Raw genomic sequence first — 9,892 nt, forward strand, 5'->3', positions numbered from 1 at the left:
AGAGCTCCAGAACCACCCCTGGACCTCCAGAGGAAGACCAGACCCTTCTACAGGATCACTGCTTGGACAGAATCACGCTCATCCCTCCAACAGGACTGCAGCCACCATTTAATGGGACTGCAGCCACCAGCCTGACCAGCAGGGTGTCAGGTTATATCCTGACTCTGTCAGTTTAAGGCAGTGTTTCTGCATCATTGCCTCGATCTTCATTTTCTTATTAAATTGTAATCCTGGTTTAGACCCTCCCCAGGTTTGCCTTCAAACAAGTACAAAATTCAATGTACTTATCCCTTGTTTTCTTCTCAAAACAGGATTTTCCATCCCTTAAACTTGGCCAGATGGAGGAGGAGGCTGTGAGGAAGAAGACGGTGCCCCAGGAGCCCCAGGCAGGTGAGGAGGAAGTCAGTGCCCCTTTCCCCCTCTCTCCTGCTCCATCTCCCAGCCCAGCACAGCCCCCGGCTGCAGGACAACCCTGCTGCCAACCCCGTCCTGCTGGGGATGCACTGGGGGGATCTCCTTCCCCTTCCCTCTGGCACGGAGGCAAATCCCATCCTCTCCTTGGCCTTCCTCCCCCAGGGAAGAAGCTGAGGATGGAGACCAGGGAGGGCAAATCCCTGTGGCGGAACCTCATGGAAGAAGCCATTTTGAGTGGCTCCACAGTGCAGAATTCCAACGTGGAGGACAAGTCCCAGAGATCCCACAGGAGAAGGGGCTCCAAACCCAGCCCAGGGTGCTCTGAGGAGGAAAGACCCACCCTGAGCCAGGAAGGTGGACAGAGCTTCAGCCAGAGCTCAGAGCTGGTGGCCCATGAGCAGCTTCATGATGGGAAAAAGCCCCACAAGTGCTTGGAGTGTGGGAAGAGCTTCAGGCAGAGCAGCACCCTGATCAGCCACCAGATGATCCACACTGGGGAATGGCCCTATGAGTGTGGGGAGTGTGGGAAGGGCTTCAGCTGCAGCTCCACCCTTTTGACCCACCAGTGCATCCACACTGGGGAGAGGCCCTACGAGTGTCCTGAGTGCCAGAAGAGGTTTCACACCAGCCCTGATCTCGCCAGGCACTGGCAGATTCACACAGAAGAAAGGCCCTTCCACTGCCCTGATTGCGGGATGGGCTTCAAGCGCAAGTCCCACCTCATCAGGCGCCAGCTCATCCACACTGGGGAGAGACCCTACGAGTGCCGCACGTGTGGGAAGAGGTTTCGGACCAGCTCAAATCTCCTCCTGCATGAGCGGATTCACGCGGATGAGAGGCCCTTCTACTGCCCTGACTGCGGGAAGAGCTTCAAGCACAATTCCACCCTCATCAGGCACCAGCGCATCCACACTGGGGAGAGGCAGAGGCCCTACGAGTGTCCCCAGTGTGGGAAGAGCTTCACCAGAAGCTCTCATTTGACAAGACACCAACGGAGCCACCCGTAAATGAAGCCCTGCAAGTGCCTCGATTGCAGGAACAGCTTCATGCACCACTCCAGCTTCATCCCCCATGGGAGAAGCCAGATTGGAAAGAGCCCTGGTGATCCATGTTCCCTGTGATCCATGCTGGGAAGACACCTGTACCTTTTCCTGCCCTTTGCCAATGACCTGATGTAGGATTGGAGAACATGAGGGTCTGGCCATGGCCCTGTCATTACATTCAGTCCCACCTCAGGTCATTGCCAGGGACAGGAAAGGGACTCTCTCTCTCTCCCTGAGGAGAAGGGTGTCCTTTCCAGGCAAGAAATATTGTAGCCAGGCAGACCCTGTGAGTTGTGTTGTAGTTTTCCCTGTAAACAGTTTTATTTATCCCTTCTGTTATCAATATTGTTTCTGTTCCTGTTTGTTCCTTATCCCGTTGCTGTTCCCATTAAATTGTTCTTAACCCAGCCCGGGATCTTTGCCTTTTGTGCTTTCCATGGGAGGCGGGAGGGCAGCGAGGGCAGCGCAGTTTTAGCGGGAGCAGGAAATTGGGGAATCCCATTCCTGAAGCCCGGCCCGTGGAAACCGAGCATCCCAGCTGATGCCAGCCCTGGTGGCCATGGCAGCAGCCTTGGGAGCGGGTCCCTGGCTGGGGCTGTGGGAACCTCTTCCCTCTGGTGCCCAGGGACAGGAGTGGAGGGAACGGCTGCAGCTGAGTCGGGGCAGGCTCAGCTTGGATGTCAGGAAAAGGTTTTTGGCCAGAGGCTGCTGGGGCCCTGGCCAGGCTCCCCAGGGCAGGGTCCCAGCTCCAGGGCTCTCTGAGCTGCAGCAGCGTTTGGCCAGCGCTGCCAGGCCCAGGCTGGCATTGTTGGGGTGTCCTGTGCAGGGCCAGCAGTTGGACTGGAGGATCCTGATGGGTCCCTCCCAGCTCAGCCAATTCTGTGCTTCTGGGATCCCATGAGCCTGGGGATGGGGCTGCCAATGGTTGCCATGGCAATGGGCTCTGGCTGCAGGCCTGAGCTGGTGTCCATGGCAACCACCCCTGGCATGGGGTCTGCATGGAGCTGCCAAGGGACTGAGCATAGCAACAGGGGCCTGGTGATGGTTGCCTGCTAAGGATCAGATTTTTCACAGGCCCTCAGAGGGGCTCCATGGGATCTTTCCAAGAGTCTCCAGGCTGTTCCAGAGCTGGAATGTCCCACACAGAGACAGGGGCTCCATGGAGACCTCCCAGGGCTTTCTGGGGATGGTAAAGAGCCCTGTGGGACAGAGGCAGTCACAGCCATCCCATGGTGACATCCCAGGGCACGTTGGGCTGCAAAGGCACCCATCTGTCACAGGCACTCACGGGGGCTCCACGGTGACATCCCAGGAGTCCCCAGGCTGCCAAAGAGCCAAGATGTCCCAGACACTCACAGGGGCTCCTGTCATGACCACAGTGGGAGCTTCAGGCAACATTTATTAGAGAAGCTCCTGTTGGGTCACGAGGTGCAGAAACGATCCCCAATACTCCTCTGGTGATTTTCTTAGACACTGAGCTGAATGTTTTCATTTGAAAACACCTTGGAGAGGGCCCAGAGATCTCCCAAGGAGGGGTTTTGAGGCCTTGGGCACATGAGCACTACATATGGACAAAGCAAGCACCGAGCCCGGCCGGGGGCACAGAACCATCTGCAGGCCCCGGGTGAGATATGAACTCTTTCAGTGCTTCCATCCTCCCTCCAGTGAGAGAAAAGGACAACGTGCAGGCACACAGAGGAGCAACATGAAAACTCTGAGGTCAGTGAAGGGGAAGCTGAGTCCCAGATAGGAGGGATGAGGAGATGCCTTGATCTTGGGGCTGAAATCCTCTTGTAAAGCTATGGGGAAGGATGTAATTAATATATCAGACCCTCTTTTCCCTATAACTATTTGAAAATATGGGGAGATGACCTGTTCAGCAAAGGCCTCCATGGTAAAGTAGGCAAATATTGAAGTAGCTGTGATCCTATGAGAAGTTTAAACAGAGAAAGAGAGAAGAGTGGTGACACCCTGTGGCCTCAGGGAGAGAAGAAGAAGATCTCTGTTCTCGGAGATGAAGATGATTTCAGAAATAGATGAAGAGAATCTTTGCTCTTGAACAGCTCATCTTTAAACTCATACCCCATTAGTGTACATGGCCCATAAAAACAGCTGTGGGAAAAGCTATGAAAAATGGGAGGGACTTGACAATTGCAGATTTTCTGGGCAGCTGCTCTTCGTGGGAATTGAGAGCCACGAACAAATGTTTTTCTTATGGAGAAGTCTCCATAGGATGAAAGAGAGACTCCTCTCCCTAAGTGAACTGAAGAAAGACTGTTCTATATGGCGTAAACTGACTGAAACTTTCAGGTTTTGTCTCCTGGCACTGTCAGTAAGAAAGAAAAGGTTGTAGGGAGAGGAGAAGTGTTCAGATCCTTATTACTCTTTCTTCTATTTACTGGTAATAAACTTTTCGGTATACCCTTTTAAAATTTTGAGCCTACTTTGCCTTTCTCCTAATCCTATCTCACAGCAGGAAATGAGTAAATATATTCCAGGGAGTGCAATGGTAATTAGCCAACACTGATCCCACTGCACTGATAGATGCATTGGCTGAGAAATCTCAAATTAGCAAACCAAAATCACTCCAGATACATCCCTGATAAACTGCATTAGAGCAGAGGGAAATCAATGCAGAGCCATGGTTTGTCAGGACTGGCTGCATCCTGATGAGCCCTGTGGTGCATTTGGAGCTGAGCCCTTGAACCTCAGGGCCTGAGAGGAGATGGCACAAACCTTTCCAGGAGTCAAAGTCAGAAGAAAACCCCAAAGTGTCTCAGAGCATGAATGGGTCTCAGTGAGGTCCATCCCCAACACAGGCTCCACATGGATCCCTTGGAGGAGAGAATTGGAGGCCAGGATTGACCAAAAACATCTCAGAGACTCAGAGTGGAAAGGAAATTCCAAACTACCTTAAAAAATTTGAGAAGCTCAAAGCATTACTGAGCACCACTGAGTGTCAGTACAAAGCTCTCCAGAGCCTCATTAAAGCAGATAATTGGGGCCATGATTGCACAAACCTCTCACAGAGTCTGTATCAAAAGGGAAACACCAAGGACCTTCAAATAACTGAAGTACCCTGAAGTATTAATGAGCCCATGAGTGTCATTACTGATAAAGGCTCTCAAGGGACTAATTAAAGTAGATAATTGGGGCCATGATTGCACAAACCTCTCACAGAGTCTGTATCAAAAGGGAAACACCAAGTACCTTCAAATAACTGAAGCACCCTGAAGCATTAATGGGCCCCACTGAGTGTTGTTACTGACAAAGCCTCTCCAGGGACTAATTACAGCAGATAATTGGAGGCCATGATTGCACAAACCTCTCAGAGACTGCAAGGCAAAAGCCAAAGCCAAAGTCCTTTGAAAAAGCTGCAGTCCCTGCAGGGAGCATGAAGGAGCCCCCAGGGCCATTGCTGAGCAAGGCTCCCCAGGGACTCCTTGCAGCAGATCCTTGAGGCCACTGGGATGTGGGCTAGGGGGGGATGCTGAGGGCAGCACAAGGGGCTGACAGTGCCCAGCCTGGCTGGGGCTGTGCCAGGAGGCCCCAGGGCCTCAGCACAAGGTGTCTCCTCCCAGCCCTTGCTGGCACAGACCCTGCAGTGCCCCAGGGCACCAAGACTTGGCTTCTCTTTGTCCCCACCTGTCAGCACTGCCTGCAGTTCTCTGCTCTGCTTGGGGTCTGGGGACACTTGCTCAGTCGTGTCCCTCTCTGGGAGCCATTAAAAGTCCAAGAAACTTTGGAGCTGGATTCTGCCTTGGAGTTCTGGAGAGGTTTCTTCAGCTCCCTCTCAGGGACTGATGTTCAGGGCCTGAGCACAAATGCCCAGAGGCTGATTAAAGTCCTTGTGCTGTGTCTGTGCTGCTGAGCTGGGCTGGGCTCCCAGCACAGAGGTAGCTCCTGGTCACCAAGAAGAGCTTCAAAAGCATATTTCTCTGGATGAGCAGCTCTTCTGCCAGCCCAGCAGGGCTGGGGCACTGCCTGCAGCCAGCCCGGGCACAGCCCAGAGGCACAGAGAGCTTCAATCAGTCAGGGCTGGGAAGGGGCTGAGAAGTGCCTGGGGCACAATCACTGCCAGCCCTTGGCACAGGAACCTCTGGCTGCAGGACAATGCAGCTGCAGCTCCTGGAGCCATCTCCTCAAGCTGGAACATGCCAATGCCTGCAGAGCCTGTGAGTACATTCTCTGCTTGTCTCTTGTGCAGAGCAGCCAGGGGTGCCCAGGGCTGTCCTGCAGAGCAGGGTCCTGCAGCCCAGGGCGCTGTGCTGGGGCAGGGACTCTGCTGCCTGCCAGGGACAGCTCTCAGCCAGCCCTGGCAGCTGCTCCCAGCGCTGGGGAGAAGCTCTGGGGGGAAGGAGCCGCCCTGAGCAGGGCAGGGGCTGCTGCTGAGAGGGGCTGGGTGGGGCAGGGCTGCTCCCAGCTCCAGACCAGCCTGGGCACAGCTCCAGAGGACACTTCCCAAAGAAGGTAAGCCTGGGATTGCTGGAAAGATCAGGAGCTTTCCTGCGAGTGATTTCCATTTCCTGCTTGGAGAAGGATGGGAAAGTTGGGGTGATGACAAAAGGATTTTTGCTTTTTAAGTATTTTTATATATTCATAGATCTGTTAATTACTGTTATATAGTTATAAAACTATAATCCTTACTTAAATCTATTAAACTCTTAACTAACTCTATTAAAGTACTATTATATACTTATATAACTTTAATCCTTAATTTAGTCTAGTATGTTTCCTTACCTCTCTCTTAGATTTTAGAACAATAACCTGACTGTCTAAATACAGTCCTGAAATACTGTATGGTCTTATTCTCTTATATAGTCCTGAAATATTTTATGGTCTTATAGGAAGAAGACCTACAGGAACATTTTGGTTTTTAACCAGAATCTGACTAGTCATTATAAAAAGTGAAGGCAAAGAAGCCCTTGGACCTACTCCAAAGGTTTGAGCCAGGGGTGTGTAACTGGGGCAACTGAATCTCCTATTGGATGTTCCTGTTAAATTTCCTAATTAATCAACCTTAATAAATTGCTGAAATCAGGGGCCGGGTGTGCCCCATCCCCACTGGGACACCTGGAAGCTTCCAATTAATATCTGGTTTTTACTTTACTGTTCTAACACTGTTGCAAGGGGATTTTTTTCTCTTTTGATTATAGACAACAGGGGGATGAGAGAAGCAGAACAGGAATTGTAATCAGATACTCACAGAATATTCTGAGTTGAAAGGCACACACAGGATCATCCAAGGAGTGTTTGAGCATTTACAGAGAGTCCAGAACTGTAACTTTGGGTGGTCAGTGTCTCTGCTGGGAGCCTCCCAAAGGGCCCTCAGCCACTCCTCAGCCCTGCACAGCAGCAGCATCACCTCTGCAGGGCCCAGCAGGGCTCTCCTGAGCTGCCCTTGCCCAGCTGCACACAGAGCCTGCCCCAGCCAGGGCCCTGCACACAGGCAGGTTTCTGTAGGGCCCCAGCCAGGGCACACAGGCTGGCATGGGCTCTATGAGCGCTGGCAGGGACAAGGCTCCTCTCAGCAGGGAATGTCCAGGCCCAGGGAGATGCTCAGGGAAGGAGAGGGGGCTGAAGAGAGCAGGGCTGGGGCAGGAGGGCACTGTTGGTGTGTGGGAGGTGCCGGGCACAGCTGGGCACGGGAACACTGTCCTGAGTGCCCGGCTGTCTCTGCCCTGCCCTCTCAGGCACAGCACCACAACATCTGCTCTTGGTTCTGCCCTGCCCTGACATTGGCACTGTTACCTGCTGCTCTCAGGGAGGCTCTGGCATCTGCAGCAGCTGAGTCAGGCACTGCCCTTGGCATTCCTGCCAGGCAGGGCTGTCCATGGGAATGGGGTGTCCAAGCTTCCCTGGCACCTGTGGGGCTGTGGGCAAAGCAGTCCATGGCAAAGGGGAATGAGCTGAGCCCCCTCCCTGAGATCCCATCATGGGCACAGCCAGGGATCTCCTTGCTGTGCCCTGCCAGGCTCTGAGCTACCCTCCTGGGTGCAAATCTGTGCCAGAGCCTCTGGGAGTTCCCTGAATGTCCCACGGGGAAGGGCAGAGCTGCCACAGCTGAGGAAATGCTGCTGGGTTTGCCCAGGGAGCCATGAGTGTCCTTGGCACAAGGGGGTGCTGAGACCTTGCCCAGAGACCTTGAGAGAGGGTGAGACACTCAGGGATCCCTCTGCTCTGGGCAGGGTCTGGTTTATCCCAGGGTGACCCAGGAGTGTGATTATGCTCTGATTGCAGCCCAAGGTGCAAAACCAGGGCAGCTGGGAACAAGCCCATCCAGCCCCTCACCTTCCCTCAGCCACAGGAAATCCTTTGCCTCTCCCATGTCTCAGTGGCAAGCTCTGAGTGCAGCAGAAATGCTGGGGATTTGTGACCTCAGAGAGCCAGGAATGATGTTGGGTAGGAAAACAATTCCTTAAACCAGCTCCTGCCATTCATGTCCTATAGGACTGTGAGTGCAGATGCTACCAAAGCCTGTCTGCATTAGGAGTGATTCCCCTGACAAATCCTGTATATCCAGCCTTGTCCCTCTGCCCCATACCCAAAACCCAGGACAGTAGGGCAGGGATGGCTCCTCAAGAGCCCCCATGCACAGGCCTGGCTGCTCCTGGCACACTCAGCCAGCACAACTGGAGCTCAGGCAGGGACCTGGGTGAAGGTTTTCCCAGAGCAGGAACAAGGCTGGATGAGTCTCAGCGGGGCAGTCTGCAGGGAATGGCCCAGGTTTGGCCCAAAGCAGCCTCTGCTGACTTGTGACTGTCATTTCTCCATGAACAGCTCCCCATGTGCAGCCCCAGCAAATGTCGAACAGCAGCTCCATCAGGCACTTCCTCCTGCTGGCATTGGCAGACACGCGGCAGCTGCAGCTCCTGCACTTCTGCCTCTTGCTGGGCATCTCCCTGGCTGCCCTCCTGGGCAACGGCCTCATCATCAGCGCCGTAGCCTGCGGCCACCACCTGCACACGCCCATGTTCTTCTTCCTGCTCAACCTGGCCCTCGCTGACCTGGGCTCCATCTGCACCACTGTCCCCAAAGCCATGCACAATTCCCTCTGGGACACCAGCAACATCTCCTACACAGGGTGTGCTGCTCAAGTCTTTTTTTATGCCTTCTTCATCTCAGCAGAGTATTTCCTCCTGACCGTGATGTGCTACGACCGCTACGTGTCCATCTGCAAACCCCTGCACTACGGGACCCTCCTGGGCAGCAGAGCTTGTGCCCACATGGCAGCAGCTGCCTGGGCCAGTGCCTTTCTCAATGCCCTCATGCACACGGCCAATACATTTTCCCTGCCCCTGTGCCATGGCAATGCCCTGGGCCAGTTCTTCTGTGAAATCCCACACATCCTCAAGCTATCCTGTTCAAATTCCTACCTCAGGGAACTGGGGCTTCTTACAGTTAGTGTCTGTTTGGTCTTTGGTTGTTTTGTGTTCATTGTTTTCTCCTATGTGCAGATCTTCAGGGCTGTGCTGAGGATCCCCTCTGAGCAGGGACGGCACAAAGCCTTTTCCACCTGCCTCCCTCACCTGGTTGTTGTTTCCCTGTTTGTCAGCACTGTAGCAGTTGCCTACCTGAAGCCCCCTTCCATCTCATTCCCATCCCTGGACCTGTCCCTGTCAGTTCTATACTCGGTGGTGCCTCCAGCCCTGAACCCTCTCATCTACAGCCTGAGGAACCAGGAGCTCAAGGCTGCAGTGAGGAGACTGATGACTGGATGGTTTCAGAAACATTAAACTGCCACTCAATTTCTGCAAATCACTTGTAATACAAGTCATATTTGATACTTTTTCTTGGTTTCATTTTGGAGGTTCTGTTCCTTTGTTTTAGTTTTTTCAGATTGTCCAGAAAGAAATGTCATTGTTTGTGTCATTATGTGTTTTGTTTCTCTCCACCTTCCCTGTGGCAACAGACTGTGTCAAAGAGGGGCTGTACTCTTGGTGGCTTTAAAGGATCTCCCAGCAGAGTTTTCAGCAGAGATGCCTTTTTGTTGCCTTCTGTGGAGCTGCAGCAGCAATGTCTGTGTGCAGAGCTGGGGCAGATCAGTGCTGGCCCAGCAGCTGTGCCCAGCAGCAGCAGCAGCAGCAGCAGCACTTGGTGTTGCCAGTGCTGCTGCCGTGGGCCTGCCCCGCTGCCCTGGTGGCCCTGGTGTTGCTGCAGGGCCTGAGTGCTCTCGGGGCCGGGCACAGCCCTGGGGGTGGCAGTGCCGGGGCTGCAGCAGGGACAGGCCATGGGCACTGCTGGGGCAGCGCTGACGCCTCAGGCCAGGCCCTGGGGGCTCCAGGCTCCTTGCCCAGGCTCTCTCAAGAACACGGCCAGGCCAATGCTCAGCACAGAAACCCCCGTCAGCAGCCCCAGGCTGGCCGTGGGCAGGCTGGGGGCAAACAGCATGGCTGGGGCTCTGCAAGGGCCCTGGGGCAGACGGGAAGGAGCAG

General features: G+C 54.0%; 1 protein-coding gene across 1 annotated transcript; it reads left to right on the forward strand.

Annotated features, from left to right (window-relative positions):
• The first annotated feature begins 8,260 nt into the window (after positions 1-8,260).
• LOC143692740 (olfactory receptor 14C36-like) lies at positions 8,261-9,193 on the forward strand. The gene has a single exon (XM_077172982.1). It carries the CDS (start codon positions 8,261-8,263, stop codon positions 9,191-9,193), a length of 933 nt encoding a protein of 310 aa, XP_077029097.1.
• The last annotated feature ends 699 nt before the right edge of the window (positions 9,194-9,892 follow it).

Source organism: Agelaius phoeniceus, assembly GCF_051311805.1.
Source record: "Agelaius phoeniceus isolate bAgePho1 chromosome W unlocalized genomic scaffold, bAgePho1.hap1 SUPER_W_unloc_2, whole genome shotgun sequence".
Lineage (NCBI taxonomy): Eukaryota > Metazoa > Chordata > Aves > Passeriformes > Icteridae > Agelaius > Agelaius phoeniceus.

Coding starts and splice junctions, on each gene's coding strand:
- LOC143692740 (XM_077172982.1), top strand. CDS start 8,261: ATGTCGAACAGCAGCTCCATCAGGCACTTCCTCCTGCTGGCATTGGCA.